Source organism: Ambystoma mexicanum, chromosome 6q (assembly GCF_040938575.1).
Source record: "Ambystoma mexicanum isolate Mex_15411 chromosome 6q, UKY_AmexF1_1, whole genome shotgun sequence".
Taxonomy (NCBI): Eukaryota; Metazoa; Chordata; class Amphibia; order Caudata; family Ambystomatidae; genus Ambystoma; species Ambystoma mexicanum.
This window is the reverse complement of record NC_090937.1, coordinates 989722309-989745003: the sequence shown is the minus strand read 5'-3', so window position 1 is coordinate 989745003 and position 22695 is coordinate 989722309. Positions and strand designations below refer to the sequence as shown.

At 44.2% G+C, this 22695-nt stretch overlaps 1 protein-coding gene across 2 annotated transcripts in view; it reads right to left on the bottom strand.

Annotated features, from left to right (window-relative positions):
* Nucleotides 1-22695, bottom strand: part of SNX25 (sorting nexin 25) — a 1900476-nt gene that overhangs the window by 378574 nt on the left and 1499207 nt on the right. For both annotated transcript variants that reach the window (XM_069631510.1, XM_069631509.1), the window contains exon 11: nucleotides 4129-4260. In XM_069631510.1, coding sequence (XP_069487611.1) covers nucleotides 4129-4260 — 132 coding nt within the window. The remainder of the gene's footprint in view (nucleotides 1-4128; nucleotides 4261-22695) is intronic.

The following is a 22695-nucleotide window of genomic DNA, read 5'->3' as shown; positions in this document are numbered from 1 at the left end:
TTCACTATATTCAAATTACCCATGCATTACATGCCCAGTTTACTGATGTACATGTTGTCCCACCCTGCTGCCCTTTAGAAGCCAATAATGTGGCACAACGAATAGATAGGAAGGTTACTTCTGTCATCTATCAATGCATATCTTTCTTCTCGCCACAGGAACTGCTTGAACTGCAACGTAAGTGGGAGGCGGAGGTAGGGGTTATAGACCCTGAGGACTGGGTAGAGGCCTTGATGTCCCAGAAGGAAGTAGCAATTTCCTCCTGATTTCGCTTAATTCAGCTCAAGATATTACAGAGAACGTACTACTCGCGTATGCTTCTCATTAGATGTGGTCGTGAAGCCCAGAAGCAACGACCGAGTAGACAATAACTTTTTCCATATTATATGGGAAGTCCGATGATACACTGCATTTGGGAGAGACTTCTGGATGGGTTGACTATGATGGTGGGGAAGCCTGTGCCTGTTGGACCCAAGATGTTGTTGGGAATCTGGAGCTTTCACTCATACGATCGCTTTGACAAGTTGCTGATAGCTACAGCAGTCATTCTGGCTAAATAAAATGTAGCTATGATGTGGGACAAGCCACATATGCCCAGGTATAGCAAATGGGTATCAGATATGGATATATGTATGACATATGAAAGAAGAATATATAATGCTCAGGATGCCAGACTAAATTCCAGAAGATAGGTCACAAATTGGAGGAAGCGTTGGGTTTGGGTTCTTCAGAGGGATGAGATGTGTGATTCGACCTACCTGCGTTTATGATTTGGCCTGCTCTTTGTCTTTTGTATATCCAGAACGTCTTAAATTATATAATCATGGTGTTGTGTTGGTTTTGTTTGTTGCAGCAGCATGTTTTAAATCACAATAAAATGGGTTATAAAAAGGAAATGGTGAATAAAACGATTTGATTACAAGTGAGCTCCCTAGCCCGTCAAGGATGCATTTAGACCACTGTCTCAAAAGCCCAAAGTTGTCCAAAATATATCCCCATTAACAGGTTATCTCTGAGGGGCCACCCAAGGAGTTCCAGCAACATTTTGCTCAAGACCTGTAAAAGGCCTGTTGTGCTTCCCTCGAACTTAGATGACTGAAGGTTTGGTAGTCATTGGAGTGACTTGACACACAACTGGCCTCTGGCACCAGAAATGTGCAGATGGCATGAGTTTAAGAAGGGTGAGAAAAACAGAGGCTTGAATCAGAGACTAGGAATGAAACTGCTCTACCATGCGGACAATGTAAAAGACAAAACTCTCAAGTAGAAATGCCTTGCCCAAGCTTTTGTCCAGAATGGCCCTTCTGAATCAGAGGATCTGAGAAGGTGTGAAGTGGGCATTTCTGATGGTGAGGGACAAGCACAAGATATGCAGCAACTGACATCTGTGGTACAAGTGTGTCACAACAGAATCTGAACAACAATCCTAAATGAGGCAATCGTCAGGGTACGTAAAGACAAACGTTTTCCCTTCTAAGACAAGCAGCCACTACAGTCAACAACTTGGGGAAACCCATTTGATTGGGTAAAGGGCAGGGCTGCAAAATGGTAGTGGGTGTGCACACCACATACTCTAGGTATTTCATGTGCTTCAAATGGATCAGAACATGGAAATATGCATTCTAATGATCCAGAGACACCAATCTGTCCAGTAGGTCAGAGGACTGAATCATCTGGGCAAAGGTGAAATCAATATCAGGTACTAGTTCAGTAGCTAGAGATCGGGGAGGGCATGAAGACTCATGCCCTTCTTCAGCACCAAAGATTGAATAAAGGAAGTCCTTCCTCTCCAAAGGCAGCACAAGTTCTATCGAAGCCTTCACTAGGAGCGGTGAAATGTCCTGCAGCAGGAGGGGATCCAGGGTAGGAATGTGCAGAGAGAGACATGTCAGGTGGCAGTTGAGCAAATGTAAAATGGCCTGCAAGTACCAGGCAATAGAGGTGGTCTTCCTTCACTCCAGGATGAAAGACACTGTGCACCCGAGAAGACTGCTCGAAAATGAATTTAAAGGTTTTTGAGGCTGGGGTGGAGTTGGGGCTAGAGGAGGAAAAAGATTGATTTTTGAGTACGATATGTAATACGAACTTACTTTGTGGCACCCCAAGAAGGGGAAAGAAAACACAACACAAAACAGGGACACTATAAAGTGATCATTCAAAGGTCCTGGTAAATCTAGATCAGTGAAAACGCCATATAAGGGAAGGAGAGGAGGGGCAAACAATGCCAAAAGTAGGCAAGTGCAATCAGACAGCAGTGAGACATCCAAGCAGGAAGATTTCTTATTCGGGCGGGTAAGCTAGTTTAAACATGTGTGTTTTCAGTTGTTTCTAAATTTGACAAAACTCTCTTCTTGTTAAGTTGTCAGGAAGGGAGTTTCACAAGCAAGCATATCCCTCATACAGCATTGTCCCTGGCGTTTTGTTCCTGAAAGCATGGGGCAAACATTTCCTTCCAGTCAAGGATCTTAGAGATCTTGAAGGGTGTTATCTTTTATATCAAGCAGCAAGGTACTTTTGGGCCCTGTCATGCAAAGGTGTATAGATAACGCACAGGGGGGGCAGAGTCAATTTTTCTTCCAATACAAAGCCATTCCAAAGACACCCAAGCTGGTTTGATTCTTTCACAAGCTTCAAGTTTTATTAGCCTAATTGTTTTTGTTCTGAATGAGTTGGAGGATGTGGATAAGGAGGTCCAAGTGAAGACTGTTGCAGTAGTCAAGTCTAGCTACGACCACTGCTATTCTAACCTCCACTTTGTTTCACATTCAGAAAGGTCAGGATCTGCTTGAGCATATGGCAGTGGAAATGGCAAGATTTACTGAGGTCTCAAATCTACCTGCTGAAAAAGAGTTTGTAGTCAAAGAAGATGAAAAGGCTTTTAACTTCTGGGGCAGCAGTGGGAGTAATGCCCAATGGAGGGAGGCCAGTCAAAGGGGTGGAGGCAGGGAGAACTCTGAATCGGGCTGACATTTTCAAAAAAGAAATGCCAAATATGTGTTTTATGCAAATTCGTCATTCAAACAAATTCCTAAAATGTTGAATAAGGGGAGCTGGGGTTGCCGGGGTGTCCCCGCTCCCCTTGATCGACATTATGGGAATTCAGAGATTGCAGGGTTGTCCCCGCCTCCATAAAAAGGAAAGCAGGGGAAAATTAAAGTTGAGAGAAAAAAAAAGGGACACTGCCGCAGAAGTTGAGGGAAAGCACAGTGAGAGTCGACATAAGGTAAGTGTGCCCATGCAAGTAAGAAGTAGGGGGTTGAGGGTAGGGGGTATAGGGGCCAGAGGGGATGTATGTGATTATTGAGCACTGTAAATTTCAAATACGTAATTTTCGGATTCGACATTTTCAGTGAAGCAATAATCACGTATATACAAGAACTCATGCCCAGCAAAATAATCTTGATTTCAGCTGTGTTTAAACAGAGATGGTTGTCAATCGTTAAATCTTGGAGGGCGACCAGGCACTTAATGCTGTCTTCTAGGTGTGTGCCTCACCCTACCAGCATGAGTGTAAAGACTTTTGTGGTCTGCATTGGATGCATGACCATTCCTGTGTGGACAAATGGAATGTCTAGGGCTGAATTTAGGCCTATAAAAGGAAGAGAGAATTTGCAGGTTGTGTAGGGCAACTGATGTGTACAAAACAATGAAACATCTTGTGATCTATTGTTCAAGAACCTTAAATTTCAGGCTGGTATGTTTTGAAAGATTTACTGATTTTAAATGTATTCATACAGGAGAGAAATTGTGGATTAGGTTGATCGAGGAAACCATATTTCATTGATACTCGTATTGAATAGGTTTTTGAAAAAACCTCTACGAATTGTTGGAATTGTGAAATAAAATGTTAACTTTATGATCCTGATCAAGATGTTTATAGTTCTAATATTTTGTGATTAAGGTATGTTTTATATTGTCTTTCTATTTTGGCAATATGTAATATTTTTAATTGAATGTATTTTCATAATTTCTAGTTTGTGTAAGAATTTAATGTAAAACCATTTCACAATAAAAAATAATAAAAACGGGAGAAAATGTGCAAATTTGCCAACAGAATGTACAAAAACAATTTCAGAAAATGAATAACCCAACCTTAAATCCCCTTCCACTGACCCCAAGTAAATGTACCTCAAAGTCATTAATAAGAGCTCTCCACGTCCCGAGATTTTCGCACCACCAATCAGTTCTTGAAATATGCAATTTAAGGTCACTTTGTTCCTGTTCCATTGAGACTATTTCCTCCTCCAATCGGGAAACCATCTAAAGATAAAGAAATAAATACAAACAAATGCCTGTGATATCATTGAAGAAAAAAAAAGATGAATGAAAGGTTTAAACTTACACATGCAATGTGATCATACAAGTGCTTAACAAGATACTGATAAAACAAAGGAACATATACATACAGTCCTGCAGTTAAGAGGTATAGAAGCCACTTTTACTCCCAGAAAATTATGAATAGGAAGTAAAATACTTGCAACAAAAATGGAAAACAGACACTCAGGTGTGTACGCCCTCTGCTTTCACCCAGACAGAACTTTGGATATGTTGGGATTAGGGGGCCCCACAAAGCAGAGCCATAGCAAGGAGCTCCACTATTATTACTGCTTGATCAGAAGATTAAAGGCATGGCCAGTAACATTTTTTATTGTCCCTACGGGTCGGCCATGTTTTTTTAAGCCTAAGTGGCTCGATTTTAGAAAGCTTTCCTATGGACCTTACCCGAGTTTTCGTCCATTAAACGCACGCGAAAACAGGCACCAGGGAGCCGCCATTTTGTGATAATCCTATCACTTGCCACATCGCCCTGGCTGACCTGCATCTGCGGCACTAAATCAAATCCCCCGCCCCTGAGCCTGACATTATCAAAACATTCATATTCCCCGCCTCTCTCCGTGACGTTACTGTGCTGCGTAGGCAAACGCGCCCAGTCGTCTTCTACGCGACTCCACACAGAACCTGGAAACCAACACAAACCATCTCACAACACAACGCGCCACAATTCGGAATATGAAACTGTACTTTAAAATCAAACAGCAACACGGTACATTTGGTAAAGTACATTTATTTGACATTAAATGTTTAGAGAATATTCAGCAATTGCCATATGAACTCCGAAAGCCATTTACTTTCTTTTATCTGTATCCGCAAATACGTATAGGTTTATATTGAGTCACGCACTGTTCCTTTATGGTACACAGGGTGTTGCTTTTCGTTAAAAGAAGCACTTTAGAAGCACGGTGAACCGCAAGGCTGTTCCATCAACTAGGCACTATTCCACCGTAAAGGTTGATATGTTGCTTCTAGCCACTAGTACAGCGTAAGGGCATGTGGGCCCTTGGCGATCGTCCCATAATATGGTTAACGTGCTCCAGTTGTTCACACGAAGCTGCAGGTGTCTATTGAAGAATCCGTCTGCCGGTGTCTCAAACCGATGACAGTAGCAGAACGGGATCAAATACCTGTTATGAAAACAAAAAAATTATTTTATTTATTACGGCCGATCAGAAACTATTTGCTTGCAAGGATAGTTCAATGGAGTTTGTTCGGCTCTAAAGTCAATGCGAAAAGTAACGAAATAAATCGAGGCCAACACACAATGAGAAACGACAGTCTACATGCGTGTGGAATGATAGGATATATGATATGGCATTTGTAACGCGCCTATACACAAGTGTTTCAATGCGCGACGAGGCAGTGGGGGAACAAGAGCAGACAGACAACGATCCTACTAGGCCAGGTGTCTATCAGATCGCGCAAGGGGAAGTGGAGAGGGGGGTAAAAGTGCTGTACATGGTTAGTAGAATACAAGATAAATAATAGGGCCAGCTGGTGGCAAGTGCAAGGTAAATGCCGGGAGAAGGGGCTGAAGGATACAGAGACAGTCCCGTAGTGTAGGTAGGCAGTGCAGGGAAAAGTGGCTGTGCCAAGGACCGAGATCGGTGAGACCTGTGGACCTACATGCCCATGTGCCCACTACGAACACGTTTTCCTTGCTTTTCCTAGCTCTTCATTCATTCATTTATTCATGCATCCATTCATTAATTCTTCATTCCGGTATAAAAGAGTCTAAAGATTTACTCACATTATATTTGAAATTTCCATTGTGTCTCTGCGTAATGCAGTCTGTAAATCCGACCGTGGTCTTGACAACGATTTTTCGTATACTGAACTAAAAAGAAACTCGGTCTAGTTTCTGAATTTTCTGCCTGATCGTCTCTTACGTTATTGCGCACCCCCTTCAAATGAAGTTCTTTCGGCATGGTCCCTGTCTCAAGGTCAAAAAACAAAGACTTGTGGGCCTCTTCTGGGCGCGAGCTGAAAATCAAAGCCGCTGTCCTTCGCATTCTTTATTTGCAACAGCCCGTAGTAAAGGCATTTGTGAGAACTTGAAGTTTAGAATCCCTCTATGTAGTGCGCCACAATGTGCAAATGCGAACTGGCTTCTCTCCCAAATGCCACGGCCCGCTTGGCGCATTCTAAGGCCCCCAATTTTGTCCCCGTTGTCTGCGAGCTTTGCAGCCCCAAAGAATCATAACTATGGAGACATTTAATTTTTGGCGGAAGGTCAGGGAAAGTATAAAGTACCACAGGAGTTGAGTTAAAAGTGAGATTTATTGTTTGTTTGTTTTATTATTTGCAATACGCAAGCCTCCCCTCCGTTAACAGTGTGCAGCATTTACATTTACATGAGATGAGACATGAGAAAAATATATACATACACATATATGAGGTGAATAGAGAGAATTCAAAGATGACACCCAGCTTGTTCGCCACCCATGATGGTGAAGGTAGGTGTTAGGGTTACAGGTACACTGTACAATAACATTTATTTACAAAAAGACAGTCGTATTGCAATTATTTAAACCAGGATTTGTACTTCACAACCAGCTGTGCTTTGGGTGGACATGGCACAGTTGCAATGTTCGGTGGCAATGGATCACTGCTCTGCATAGAAACGTCCAAAATTCCATATCTGTGCTTCCCTAACACAGCAACAATAAAGCCTTTCACAAAGTCGAACTGCATTTCATCATAGACTGGTTTGATCACCCATTGCTTACTTCGTTTTGTAAACACCTTAGTGTAGCGAGGCATCCTTACTTTACCCCTAGTCTTAAGATTGTTCACATCCGACATTGCTGTTATGGGCCAAGACCGCTAGTAGAGCGCGATGTTTCATGCCCCGAAAGCTAAAATGCAAGCGCTTTGGCCTGTACTTTAGGCACATATTGTGGAACACCTCCAAATCTCCTGTGTGACAGAATTCTGTCAGTCCTCTCAAATCTCTTGATAGAGTTTTGTCGAAAAAGATCTTCTCAATGGCTTTGTGTGTCGGTGAAGATGGAATCAACCACCACTTCTTCCTTGCCTCCTCTGGGGACAAAGGGTCATGTTCACATTTGTGGAAATGTAGGTTTTCTGACCAGCGGTGAACGTTGGTATAGTGGTGCATCATGTGACCGCCATTTTTCAAGTAGTATTTCCACTGACCCTTCACAAGTTTTTGAGCTCCACCAAAGATGGTTGGTGATAGACTGGGACCACTGCAAAATACTTTCAAAACCTTTTTTTTTTCCTGCAGCCGAGATTTTCTTACTGATTGATTTAGCAAGATGCCATACGTCAAATTGATGATTAATAAGCGGGAACTGCTCTCTCATTGTCTTGGCAATTGAAACGTGTCTGTCCGTGGCTATGAGGTCGATGTGCATTCCCCTTGATTGTAGATATTCCACTGATTTTATAAATCCTAGTTTCTCCATGGCCACTGAGGATGTACATTGTGTTACCTGCAAGACCACCGAACTCACAATTTTCTTACTATCCATGTCCTGAAAGTGGTAGGTGCAGTACTTGGCAGAAAATCCAGGGCTGTCGCACTGTCCATCACCGGCTAGCCTGAAACGTTTCCCTTCGAATGTACTTGCTAGAGACAATTGTTCAATTTTCCAAGCATCACTAATGGCCGGAAACAGATAATCACATTGGTATATGTAGTACAGCGATTTAGAAATGAAATGGAGTCCCACAAACTGAAAGAAATCCTCTAACTTTCTAAAACTGGAGCCACTAAAAAGTGATGCAGCTGTACACAGTAGATTGCCTGCTGGCATTTTCCCCAGCATCGTTTGTGCAGACCATGAGAACCTATGATTTAATCGACAGGCGGCATTTATTTTGATGTTACTGCCTTTTATTGGACGAGTTACATTAATCAATGGCTTCCCACATACTTTCACTCTAACTGAATGCCCACATTTCAGCATACTTATAATTTCCATCAAACAACTGTCGAATACAATGTATTTGCTCTTTTTCATTAGACTGTCATCCTGCATCAACGTTGTTTTGGCCTGTGGCGTTGCGGAGATTTCAACACATTGGAAAGTAATATCGCTGCTATCAAGTTCTGATGCGTCTATGGATGTTGCGGCTGGTTCATTCTCTGTCATTTCGACATCTGCTACTTCAAAATTGATGGGAGAACACAACAATGTCGACATGTTTTTGGGTGGCAATTTTTTGGCGGTTGTAGAGTGTGTGAATTGATCTGCAACTACTTCAGAGCTATCTTAAATACATTCAATATCATCTTCTTGTGGTGGTGCGGTCGCACTGTAGCAATGGTCCAATGCAACTTTGCTGTATTCTCCAAACACAGTTAATTCATGTTCTGGCCATTGGACATGAGCATCTCGAGCCTCAACACGCCTCGCCTCAATTAATAGTTTCTCCATAGTGTACATGGTCTGGCAAGCAACATCTCTCATTCGCTTCACTGTCTGTGTATGTATAGTTCTGACACCCATGGGTAACTAGAGGAGAGATTGGAAAAGGGATGTTCAATTTAAACACAAGATAAAGTGTAGTCCAATTGACTGGAAAAAAAACATAAAATAGTCCCCAGCACAACATTTTTTTTAAAGTTATGAACTGTTTGTAACTAACCTTTTTTTGTTTTTTTTTCTTTGCAACTTTTTTGACTCGACCTTCAACATCTGCACGTTCTAGCTCCAATTCGTTTCCGCATGTCCTCCCTTCCTCTTGCGCTGCAACGACTATATTTTCTGTATCCGCATAGACAGCACGGAATGAGGCTCCATCGTCTCCCTGAAACATAGTATTTTCATTACTATGTATCAAAATATTGTTAGCATAAAAAACACGTGAGGACGAACACACAGGTACATCTCAATAGCCAAACACGATTTAAACATTGTGTGCAACAATCAAACGACAAGTATTCGACCAGTGATGATCTAGATCTTATTTCTCCGATTCCTTTACATCTGCATCATCAAAATGGGATGTTGTGATTGTAGTGGAAGCTCCGTCGTCTCCCTGAAACACAGTACTTGCATTAGTATGGTTTTCAATATTGGAAACATAACACACACTTGGGGTCGACGGCACAGGTACATATAAAGAGATAACCACAAATGATGCATTGTCTAAAACAATCAAGGAAAATATAAATATGCAGATTTCATCGACTTATTTCTCCGATTCCTTTACATCTGCATCATCAAAATGGGATGTTGTGATTGTAGTGGAAGCTCCGTCGTCTCCCTGAAACACAGTACTTGCATTAGTATGGTTTTCAATATTGGAAACATAACACACACTTAGGGGCCATCGCACAGGTACATATAAAGAGATAACCACAAATGATGCATTGTCTAAAAGAATCAAGGAAAATCTAAATATGATCATATTTCATCGAGTTATTTCTCCGATTTATTTACATCTGCATCATCTAAATGGGATGTTGTGATTGTAGTGGAAGCTCCGTCGTCTCCCTGAAACACAGCACTTGCGTTAATAGGGAAGAAAGTATAGCAAATGGAATCACGTTATATGATCACGCATGATGGAGCTGTCAGTATCTATACCTCGTGCTGCTGAAGAATATCTATGGATGTTGCAAATGTAGTGCGCACTTCCGAAAGCTGTTGCGCCGATTCGTATACGCATGGTCCCGCTTCCACTTCCCCTGGAATTACTTGAATGTCAGGCTCTGCATCAAGTGCAGGGGTTGACGCTCCATCAACTGCCTGAAACATAGTACTTGCATTAGTGAAGATTACAATAGTGAAAACATAACACACCCCTGGGGTCGACAGCACAGGTACATATCAATGGCTAACCACGAATGAAACATTGTGTAGAACAATCAAACGACAAGAATTCCAGCTCTGCTGATGACGCTCGATGGAGCTGTCAGTATCCATACCTCCTGCTGGTGAAGAACATCTAGAAATGTTGTAGATGTGGCGGACGCTTCAGCATCTCCCTGAAAGACCGCACTTGCATTAGTATGGATAACACTAATTATAACTGAAAACAAACACCAGTGGACGATAACTAAGGTGTATATTAATTGGAAAGCACTAACCAAACATTTGGTAAAATAATAAAAATATAGAATAAAACTATTACTTGACATGCATAAAACAAGTCTGTAGCGGATTAGCCTAGTAAGATTACCTGATACGCGCTAGAAGTGGTTGATAACTGCGACCACGTCAAGGATGTAGAATGTTCTTGCTTCAGATTCAAGGGATAGTGAAGAAGTTGTAAAGGTAAATTAATGATTGATAATGAAATGCCAATATTAAAAATAGCCATGTAAAGCGACAGAATACTTGAAAAATGCTCAATACAGCACAGTTCCCCGTTCCCATATATATACATTTCATTTGTGGGTTATGAAATCGAAAAAGAATATATTGATAAATGTCATTATTCAAAAAGCTATACACTCATATCAATATCGAAATTATTACAAGGGATAGAACACCTACAATATCAATTAATCCATTTGGCTACCTACACACTACTGCAAGGCCTAAAGCTAAATCCGGACACTTGACTCACCGGTGGCGGAATGTGGACGAATAGAGTGGGAATAGCGTTTTCGAGCAATTTCCGTGTCGTTCGCCGTTTATTCTTCTTTGTTACCCAAGATGTTGTGTACATGTCCAAGGAAAAGTGCCGGCTGCAGATGCGGTATCGATCACCCCTCTTGTCCTGTAAGACTTGTTGGACTCTACTTTCCAGCTCATCCAGTGGATATCCGCAATGTCTGACCCATTCTCTTATTCGATCAACAGTTTTCGGGAATACATGCATTCATTGTAGTGCCTTCAGATTTCGCATGGGTCTTCGAAGGGCAACCGCTAATCGAACAGGCAGGCATTGTTGATAAATCTGAAAAGTAAATATCGACATTATTATACAATCTTCATGAATAAATATTTGATACAAAAGTAAATGAATCATACAATGAACAATGCAAGGTTTGTTTTGGTCGCCGGAACTATACCAGTTCATTATGTGCGGCTTAGTATTTGCATAAATTGCAGAAATGTATAAATGATGTGACTAAAATCTGAACATGTGACTCGTCCCTTGGATGTTCTGTCTTGCACGAGAAGGAAACATGCTTACATTATAGACTGGACCCCCGAAGGATGCAATTCGATGACAATAGACAAAGATTAAAATAAATAGATTTATTGATAGCATAGCAATGGAAACTCAAGTCAATAGCAATGAGACCAATGAACATAGCACTATTGTGTACTCTACTCGCAAATAGATAGAAATTTAAAAATCTGCGAAATATGACTAGGTTACATGGGCTTACCTTGACCAACAAACAGTTGGATTCAGCAAGCAGAGCAGTATGTTGCAGGAGAATAGGTGGGTGGCCACAGGTAGTACACTGATGGGTTTGCTCTAAGCGGTCACAGAAGTTCACGGATAGCACAACGACGAGCAGATTAGCGTAGATCTCAGTGGTTGCCAGGTAGAACGTTCAGGAGTTGACTTGCACAGCACAAAGATGTTCTCATGAGACATATCAAGTGGTTTATAAAGTATTAGAAACAGGGGTGGGTTTGTGAATGAATGACGTATGTATGTCGTGGTTTTAGGGGGGCGGCCTGCTTGAAAGGGAGGCCTGGCTAGAGACACGGGTCTGAGGAGGCCATGTGAGCGATGGCCCCTGGGCGTGGGATACCTTTTGAAGTGTACATGTTGTTTGGCACCTTGGCCGTTCGCGCCCCAGACAGCCCCATCGCTGTCTGGGGCGTGGGGCAGTTCGCACGTGGATGAGCCCCAGCGCTCATCCACGTGTGCGAACTGCCTTTGATAGTATATCGTTGCTTATCAATAACAAATGCCACATACCGGAGATTCTTGTGAGCACAGACCCACACTTCAACCGGTGTATTATAGTGGTCAAGACCCTTAACCTAAAGCCTGTATAATCCAATGGTAATTGTTAGTATAGATATATGTGTGACTTTTATAGAGACATAACCTACTGAAAGACTTTGAACAAGTGTTATTTAGTGCATGCATTATCGAGAATATGTTATGTTAGCTTAGATAGATAGTGACCACCCTGCTTCACAGCGACCAGACCTTCACCCATTCGGAGCACAGATGTCTAACGTCCATCCTTGAATGGAGACACACATGATTCATTTAAAAAATCGAAGCAACCGTTGTTAAAATATATGTGGTGTTTTATTTTGTATCTTATTTTCATGACACAAAAATACAAGACTTTAAAGATTATACAGGTCAGGTTGCAGCACAGCGAGAGAAAATCCCCTGTACTGACCGCTGTCACTCGGGAACGTTTCTCTTATGGCACGAACGGCACAGGCGGGTATCACTCTTTGAACGCGGTGTCCAAGCCTCCCGTGGAGCCACCATGTAAAGGAACGATAGGCCACCAGCCTGTACCACCTGTGAAAAGGAATGAAACAAACTGTTTTTAAATGACCAAGATAAGTTTAATAAACGTTTGTTGTCAATAACAATTCTTGTAACTAATGGCATTCTGCACGGACAAATGCTATCTAGACAATGCACACTATTGAACGACTTTTATGCGTTACGATGATATGAATATATAATTTTGGATATAGTAGAAGAACATGAAATAGGAGTGGCATGACAAGCAGAGTATACTTACTCGTTACTCGGATTACGAGAACGAACAGTTGCGCGAAGTTCGTGCATAAGCACCATCATTATTCTCAACACGGCCCGTGTGAGGCAGGCTGCCCTGAAGTCTGGCAGCTCGGTGATGCATTGCGGTCGTGGCTCGCCTTCCGAAATGTAGGCCAGGCATCCTGAGTTTTCTCGGCAGCAGCAGTTCTCGTCCTCGGTTGGCATTAGCTTGCACCGATTACATGTGCACCAGGTGGAGAAGCCGTCCATGCGACTAGGCCCAGGCTCTTCATCTGTTGAATCGTCCTCCCAACTGCCGTCCGAATCCCCATCGTTTTTGCGTGCTTCCCTTTCCAGTAGTTCCGCCTCGGTATACTCGGGCTCGTACATGTAGGGCATTATTGTAGCCATTGTGTGGTCAACAAAGTAAAATAATTTACAGAGATGGTACAGGTGTTCACACGGGCTACAAGCGGCGAAGGTAGCTGACCAGAGCACAGAAACGAGTCACAGAATACTCAAAGTAACACAGAGAGAGGAATGGAATCGAAAATTTGCTGCTGTGTGTTGGGAAACGGTCTGTTTATACTTATTGAGGAAAGAGGTGTCCTGCCATTTCCATGGCGACACGTCATTAGCTGAGGCGCAGCGATTGTTGACACGAGACGTGCTTTGGCGTTGAGAAATGGGCGGTACGAGTCTGCTGATGACAGGCTCAGGGGCGGAGGATTTGAGTTAGTGCCGCAGAAGCAGGTCAGCCAGGGCGATGCGGCAAGTGATAGGATTATCACAAAATGGCGGGTCCCTGGTGCCTGTTTTCGCGTGCGTTTAATGGACGAAAACTTGGGTAAGGTCCATAGGAAAGTTTTCTAAAATCGAGCCACTTAGGCTTAAAAAAACATGGCCGACCCGTAGGGACAATAACATTTTTTACTGGACCATGCCTTTAATGTATGGAAGGAAGAAGGGCTGAGATGATCCTGCCAAGAGTTTTACCCGATCCCGGCAGGCTGAAGACAGATGTGAGAGGTGAATAATTAAGTAACTGAGCTATTCTACAGCCGAGGATGTCTTTTTTGGGGACTGAAGACAGGAGCTCGGAAATTTGGACGCAACGGAATGCCATGCCTTATGAGCAGTACCTGTTGGGCATAGCCATGCCTAGAGCACAGAAACTACAGGCCTATGTCAAGCGGGTCGCAAGGGCAATTCACCCAGAAAATGTGGATTGTGTGTGCAGGGCCATGCCCCTTGCACAGTAACTTCAGAGAATGTCCAGGGACCATGTCTTTTGGATATTCAGTTCAAGGGTACAACCTGTGTGGCATGGCCGCAGACAATGATGCACGAGCAGTACAGGAGCACTGAGCAGTGGTATCAAACCTTTGCCAATGACCTCACCACTCACTGGCCATGGCCTTTTAATACTACTGGCAGAAGCACTTTGCATGGTGAACAGCCACAGGTATTGCATTCTGGGTATGACTGCTAGACACCTTTTGTTTACAGCAACAGCAGTGCCTGGCCTACCCCTTACTCCGAAAAGGATAAGCACAACCATCATTATGACCTTATCTACAGAAGCTGTGTCCTTTTATTGACACCATTCTCGAGGTCTCTAAACCATAAACTCTATATATCTTATGCACCATTACAATTCCCTTCAACTACCTGTTCCTTATTCAACCAGAAAAATGTGTGCTCACCCTTCTCCCTCACGCACTTGAGATTAAAAGGTAGAAACATAGGGCCCGATTCATGGAATTATCTGCATGGAAAATCAGGACTTTGCGTGCCATTTTGCGCACAAAACCCTGTTTGTCGATTCATGTTATTGACTGCCCTGGACTTTCCTGGGACTTGCGTGGACTTCGTGCAGGTCTGGCACACCTCTGTGAGCAGTCGAGTGACTTGCGTGAGACTCCCCGTAGAGTGTGGGGTGAGTCTACGCAGAGTCCAAAATAGGGGGTGGAACATTTAAAATGAGGAAGAACAACAGAAAATGTGGGCGTGTCGAGGGACGAACTGCTGCAAGGAGATTGCACGCCCTCAACTGCGCAGAACAAATCATATTCACAGATCTGACTGCGCATCTTCACATCTTCACAAGCTGCCAATGTTACTGACACCCGGAGACAGGCTTACAGACAACTGTGTGTTACCTTGCATTCCCAGAGCATGTGCACTAAATGGGCATTCCCTTGACCACACCGGGGACAATTGGAAGATGCATATTTTTTTAACTTGGCAACTGGAAGGAGCCATATATGTGCGGTGAAGCACATTAACTTGTATGAGTCTAAATCTCGCATTGCACGATACATTTTTGACGAAACCCAGCACCCATGCCCATTGCCTGTCGGTGATTTCTACTCCCAAGTCTGCCTCCCATTGTGTCTTCAACCTCGTGAGCTTAATGTTTGTGTTATCTTTAATTTTTTACATTTTTTTATTTTCAATTTAAATGTTAGAACATCGCAGTAAAAAAACAGCAAGATAAAGCGAAATAACTATGTACAAAATTACAAAGCATTAAAACAAAAACAATAAAATAGATAAATAAGCCCCCCATACCCCCAGTCACATGATCCAGATCTGATAATATACAATTGTTAGGTCCAATGCCAGGTTCAATGTATAGAAAGAAATCTCCCCCATATCTTCTTGAACACATTTTTCCTTGTTTTCTGTACAAAAAACTATACCAGATTCATTCTGGCCTTCCAATCAATCACACCAATAGCATTCTTTAGTTTTCTGTAATCTGAGACCTTGACATTTTCAATAATAAATTGTTGTTGTATTTCTCTAGCACTCAACCATTGCCCATCCTTAAAGAGATCCTCAATCCAACTGACCCCCCCCCCAGAAACCATTCCCGCCAGAACAGAGATTTGTTCTCCAGTTTAATGGAAGGATTCATACATATCGATGCTCCGGGGTCTTTATATGCATTCACATTCAGCAATTTAGTACATTTTTCCCAAGAACCTCTCAGACAGACAGTCAACAGATCTTTCACACATTCTTGATTCTGTGGTCAACATCTCCCTCGGTGACAGAGGACCATTATAACTCGTCTCAGCCATAACCCACTCATCAGGTAAATGTGCCAGGAATTTAACCATAAAATCACAAATATAGGCAAGGTGATACGCCCTAAAGTTTGGCATCCCCAGTCCACCTTTATCCAAAGGCAATTGCAGTTTCCACAATTTCAATCTAGGCGGTGTCATATCCAACAGAAAACCCTGGATAAGCCTATCCAACTCATACCAGTATTTAGTATCGATATTTAGCAGGATCATACTCAACACACAGTTGATCTTAGGGGTTGATACCATTTTTAAAGCATTCACTTTTTCCCATAATGAAAGATTCAATAAACTCCAGCGTTCCAAATCAGCCTTAAATGTTGAACAAACCGTTTTCCATGTTTATTCTCACTAGGTCACTGACCTTCGGAGTAAACCATATCCCAAGATACAACATTTTATCTGGACACCACCTAAACCCCATACTGGTTATAAATCTTTTACTACAACATGATACCAGGGGTAGCACCTCAGACTTTGTCCAATTTATTTTATATCCAGAGGTTGTGTGAAATAATATCAATATATCCATGAGAGCTGGTAAAGACTCATCCATTTCACTAAGTACCAAGAGCAAGTCATCTGCAAACAGCCACAGTTTTTGTTGTATCCCCCAGCATGACACTCCTTTTATATTTGGATGATCTCTAATCGCAGCAGCTAGGGGTTCGATCGCAATAACAAATAACAAATAACAGAGGAGATAGAGGACACCGTTGTCTCGTCCCTCTTTCTAGTTTGAACGGGTCTGAACGAAAGCCGCTGGTGTTGACATCAGCTGTTGGTTCTGAGTATAGCAATCTAACCTAAGATCTGAAATTCCCCCCAAACCCCATTTTCTCAAGGACAGAAAAGAGGAATTTCCAATCCACTCGATAGAATGATTTTTCCGCTTCTAGCGAAAAAACCGCAGTACTAGCCACTGAGTCAGACGCCTTAGAAATCGTGTGGGATAACCTCCTAATGTTGCTTGAAGTCTTCCTTCCTTTCACAAAACCCGACTGATTTTCGTGGATCAACTTTGGGAGAATATCTTCTAGTCTGATTGCCAAGATCTTTGCCAGGATTGTATTGTCCGTGTTTATAAGGCTGATCGGCCTATAACTCGACAGAAGTGTTTCATCCTTCCCCTTTTTGGGAACTACCGAAATCATTGCTGGCCTTGTAGTTGCCGTCAGTATACCATTCACCAAAAAGGCCATGTACATGTCCTTTAATAATTCAAGGGCCGAGTCTGGCAACAGCCTACAAAATTCCATTGGAAAGCCATCAGGTCCCGGCGACTTCCCTGCATTCAGTCTTGTTATCTAAGAGGCATCTGTAAAGTCTGGATACAGGCCTCCAGCTATCCTCTAGGTCATACCAATGGTATTTTGTTGGGGTTCAGCAGGCCAATCCGGCCAGTTGCGCTTGACAAACTTGGTTATTCTCATTTCTTAGGAACTGCCCCCCTGGAAGACCCTCATTCTGCATGAGGTCGACCAGTTCTCTAAAGTTTCTGTTCTCGTACATGTCTTCCCAAGTGGCAATGCCTGATCATTACCAGCATCGCACAACCTTCAGTTCCTCTGGATCACTCTGTGTGTTAATCAAGATGGGGGTATTCCGAGAGTAGCAGTGTTAGAGTCTCAGTGTCTCCAGTGTTCTTGGCCAAATCTGTCTGCCCACCCGTATTGTTAATGGGTAAATTACGTGTTTGCTCTCTAGGCACCATAATGCTTCCTTTAGTAACACCGGGCTTAGCAACGCATGCTCTGTTGTAACTTTATCTTACAGCCATTACGCGATAAAGCTAAGTTGGGCAGCTAAATAGCAGTATTCCAGCCGCAGTTTTGGACACCTCCCTGCTCCTAGGGAAGAGATAGGGTAGTGATGGCCAGTCTGTGTCTTTTCAGGCCCCATAAAAAAGCTCTGAGTTTACTTTCTAGATCCTGGAAGAAGGGGTCTTCTATATAAAAGGTAAAGTTGGTGAAGCAAAAAGGAGCCCATTTTTGTAATGGCCACCCTGCCCATAAGCGAGAGGGGCAGCCGGGACCAGAACGCCATTGATTTTTTTACCACCTTCCACTGCTCTGTGTGTTTAGGGCATGTGTGTTTTCTGGGGTGTGTGTAATTCGTATGCCCAGGTATCTAAAGGAGTCATGTTCACATTTCAGGCCCCATTTCAGCGTGGCAGTCGCATTGGTGTCTCTTAGCCCCGCTGGACGGAAAAGGCATGATTTCTGCTTGTTGAAGGTGATGCCAGATAATTTGTCAAAATCATCTCGCACATCTAGCATTATGGGTAAGTTGTGTTGCAGTTGGCATAGGTATAGGAACAGGGAGAGCAGGTGTGTGGTGCCCCCTATATGTATTCCCGCCGCCAGGTACTCTTGTCTCAAGTATACCACTATTGGTTCCAGTGCTAATATGTAAAGCCTTGGCGAGAGCGAGCACCCTTGTCAAGTCCCCCTTTGTATGGCCGACTGTCCCGATATGCGCTTGCCTGTCTTGACCCTGGCTGTGGGGTAAGTGTACAATATTTTCACCCAGCGTGTAAAAATTGCTCCAAATTCAAAGCCCCGTAATACAGCCTCTATCCACTCCAAATACACTGAATCGAAGGCTTTGACTAGGGATGCCGCTACATACTGTTCAGGGCCATCGTTAGTTTGGTCGATTACATGCTGCATTCTGAACAGATTAGAAGTGGTGTTGCGACCAGGTACATACCCGCTCTGGTCTGGATGCATTAATGCAGCAATGCACCGAGAAAGCTGTGTAGCTAGCATGGTGGTATTTAGCTTGGTGTCATAATTGAGCATGGCCAGTGGGCGGTATGAGTTGCATGTTTCTGCAGGTTTCCTGGGTTTAAGGATAGGGACCACCCACGTTTCATGCATTGTGTTCAGGAGTTCATCAGTGTCAAAGGAGTCTTCAAAGACATTTAAAAGCGTTGGGGCTAGAGTGGATTGATATGTTTTGTAGAATTCCGCTGGGAGGCCGTCGCCTCCCATTGTTTTGCCTGAAGCTAGTGAGGTTATCGCTTTATCTAGCTTAGATAGGATGAAGGGTTGGTCTAGGAGGTCTCGCTGACTAGTGGTGATCTTTGGGAGTTCGATCTTTGTAAAGGCCTCTGCAATTTCATAGGGTGGTGTTTGAGAGCTGCGACTATATTAGTTTAGCATAGTAGTAGGCGAATATTTCATTGATTGCTGTCTGTGCCCTACAAGGTACACCGGACCGCGCCTCCCCAAGAACTCGCTCGGCGAATGGCATGCTTATATGAAACTTTATAGTTCCTTGACTCTAGATACAGAGATCTCAAGCTCCTCTTTCAGTTTCTTGTGGATACCACCAGCTCCAGCGATGATCTCACCTCTGGTTACAAACTGTAAGGTTTCCCAGACAGTTCCTCAGCTGTTTACACTGCCAATGTTATCTTTCCCGAAGAAATCTAGTTTGACACAAAGTTGCTCTCTGAAGGCAAGATCCGTCAGGGCGTCCGTGGGCATGTGCCATGTCGGGACAGGGGTGTTAGGCGTCCCGTGGTCCCATAAGACGATAAGTGGGGAGTAATCAGTTGATTGGAGACAGTAAAGATAAAGACATAGTCTATCCTGGTGTGCAATTTAAGTGGGGAGGGGTAAAAGGATTATTCTCTAGACTACCACGTTAAGCGCGGTTGTAGCTCGGAGTAGACCGTTATTAGGCGGTGTGGACCTGTCATATACTATATCTCGTACGCAATTGAAATCCCTGCCCCATATGAAGAAGGCATTGCTGTGTGGGGTCATTTGTTGCATAGTGCGTGAATGTGTGCGGGTATTGCATGGTTCGGGAAATAAGAATGAACTATGGCTAGTTCTGTATTGCCGAGGTAACCCCGCAAGATGATGTTATCGACCTCCTGCATCCTTGTCAAGATTCAGTAACTGGAATGGGAGCGAGTTGGCGACCAATATAAGGACCCCTCGGGCATACTTAGAGTATGGGGACCCATGTACCGTTTTCCCCAGCATTTTGCCGCGACTTCCTGCTCTTCGGCTGTCAGGTGGGTTTCTTGTAGTAGAGCTATTGAGATCGTCATAGGCTGAAGGTATGATTTAACTCTATTCTAGCGAATGTATGTGCCGAGGCCCCTCACATTTCATTTCAAGATTTTAATTTGCGCCATGACTTGTTTGTTTTCATTCTGGATCCCTGAACTGTGGCACCTCACGCTGTGTTTAAATGTATTGGCGTGTGCAGGACATTTTCGATTCTGTGTTCAGTGCATGTGGTGACTCTGTGTCTATCACACAGTAGGGGATGTCATTTAACCCTTGACTTTATGTAGGTGGTTAGGTAGTAGGCAGTCAACCTTACGTTGGTTGGGTAAAAATAACTAAACATAAACAGCAGGCCCCTGAACATGGGGTACAAACAATGCCCAACAGGTCTGACCCCTCCGTGCAATCCAGTGTCCATAGGCAGATGTGCCTTCAGCTGGCAGGTGGGTCGACAGCATTACTGTGTCGACGATCCGGATGGATGGGCGTGGGTTCCAGTTACGCTCAGTGGGCTTGGTCGCCGGCTCTGATTAAGTGGCAACAATTTCCATTAGCACTAATCGCCTCCGGTCCACTCTAAAACTGCTAGTCCAAATTCCAACAGATTATCGCTCAAACACTTTGCGTGCAGCTGTTAATAGTGGTTCCATTTCTAATTGCTCCCAGCAAGCATATTATGGTGGCATGGTGTGCTGTTTGTCGGTGGCTGTTGTTAGAAGCGCGCTAACTCTGTCATCTCGATACCGAGGGTCGCCGTGTGCATCTACGATGTTGTGCTCCATCCACATCGTTACCGTCTCCGGGCTGTCAAAGAAATGCAACCTTCCGCCATGTATCACTTTCAGTCTAGCTGGATATAGCAGCATATATTTGATCCCTTTCTGCCTTAACCTGGCTTTGATTGAAATTAATTTAGTCCATTGCTGCTGCACTAGGGGGGTGTGATCTGGATAGATGGATACATTTGAGTTGTCTCTCTGTATCACTCCTCCTTCCCTGGAGAATTGTAGGAGCACTTCCCAGTCTCTGAAATTCAGGATTTTTTCCATTATAGAGTGAGGGTGCGATCCGGATGGGGGTCTGTTTTGTAGGGAGCAGTGGGCCTGTTCAACAGCAAAGCCTTGTGACAGTTTGCCAGGGCCGACTTCCTGCAGAAACAGGTTCTCTATGTAGGTCATTGGGTCTCTGCCCTCAGTACCTTCCGTTATACCTAGGACTCTGACATTTTTTCTGCAGGAATGATCCTCTCCATGTTCAGCTCTTTGTTCTAATATGCGGTTTCTGGATTCTAGGGATTTCATTCGGGTGGCAAGGTCAACAGTGGGGGTGGCGGTGTCTATCAAAAGTGTTTCGGTGATCGTGACCTGCTCCGCAAGAGATCTTGTGCCTTGCCGGAGTAGTTGCATATCTATCTTAACCTCCTCGATTCTGTGTTCCAGGGAGGATCTCAGTACTTTGTGTTCTTGTGGGTCTGGTTGGGAGCAGCCAGCTTCCGTTCGCACTGCACCTGTTGTTGGGTCTGGTGTCCGATTTCCCGAGGCCAGCAAAGGAGTCTACGATGGTGCCCTTGTGTATGTTTTTGGTTGGGGACATAGCTCATAATCCTGCGGTTCAACTCGTGTGGCAACGTTGGTGAGGCACTGAGTCCTAGCTCTCCCGGCTGTGATCTAGCGATGTACCTGTTGCAAGTCCCGCGCTTATGAGGGACAGCCAGACATCCAAGGGTGGGTTTCAATCCAGATCTGTTACTGCCAGTGTGTCCCCGTGTCAGACCCAGAGTCAGCTTGCGGTATCGGAGCGATGCCTTGGTCTGGGTGGTTCTTCAGTGGGCAAGCTGCGATAAGGCCAGTGTACTCCGGTTGTTGCGACATTGTACGCATGATGTGTGTGGTGTTGCTGTTTACCTGCAGTCAGGCCAGTGTAAGAATCTCAACATGTCCGTTGTGCAACATTATAGGTTCTGCTTGGCTCTGCCTCCTCAAGCGCTTCACAGAGCTGTAGTAGGCCTTGTAGTGGGAGTCACACTCCTGGTTAGTGCTCTTGCGTGAGCAATGCGCTTGTAGCTTAGCGGTTCGCTGGTGTGGCTGCTAGTGTCTGAAGTTGTTGCCCACACACTTGGGCTGTGCTTACTCAGGTCCAGGGTTCACTGCGGGGGGTGGTGGGGAAGCCGTTTATGAGCTTCAGTCAAGAGTCAGAGGCCAGTATGTGCGTGCTCACCGTCCAGGATTCTGGCACAGACTCCAGTGAGCCACCGCTCAGGCTCGACACAGGGACGTACTGTTGCAAGTCTATGTCCCAGTGCGCCCCCTGCAATGTCAGCAGAGTGTGCGGCTGTCAGGCAGGCGCTTGCACCCATCGGGTGCTTCCCAACTGTGTTACTGGGCAGAGAGCGGGTGCGCAGAGGAGCTGGGGTCCGGTGTTATACTCTGGGAAGGTATGAGCTCCCTGCGGGGGGCTCGTATGGAGGTGTAGCAATTCTCCGCTCCGCGGGCAGAGGTGGCCTGTCGTGAAGTTATTCCCCAGTGCGCCCCCTCGCAATGCTGCTTACCGTATCAGCAGGATGAGCAGTGGTGGCGCAGGCTCCTGTAATATCACGT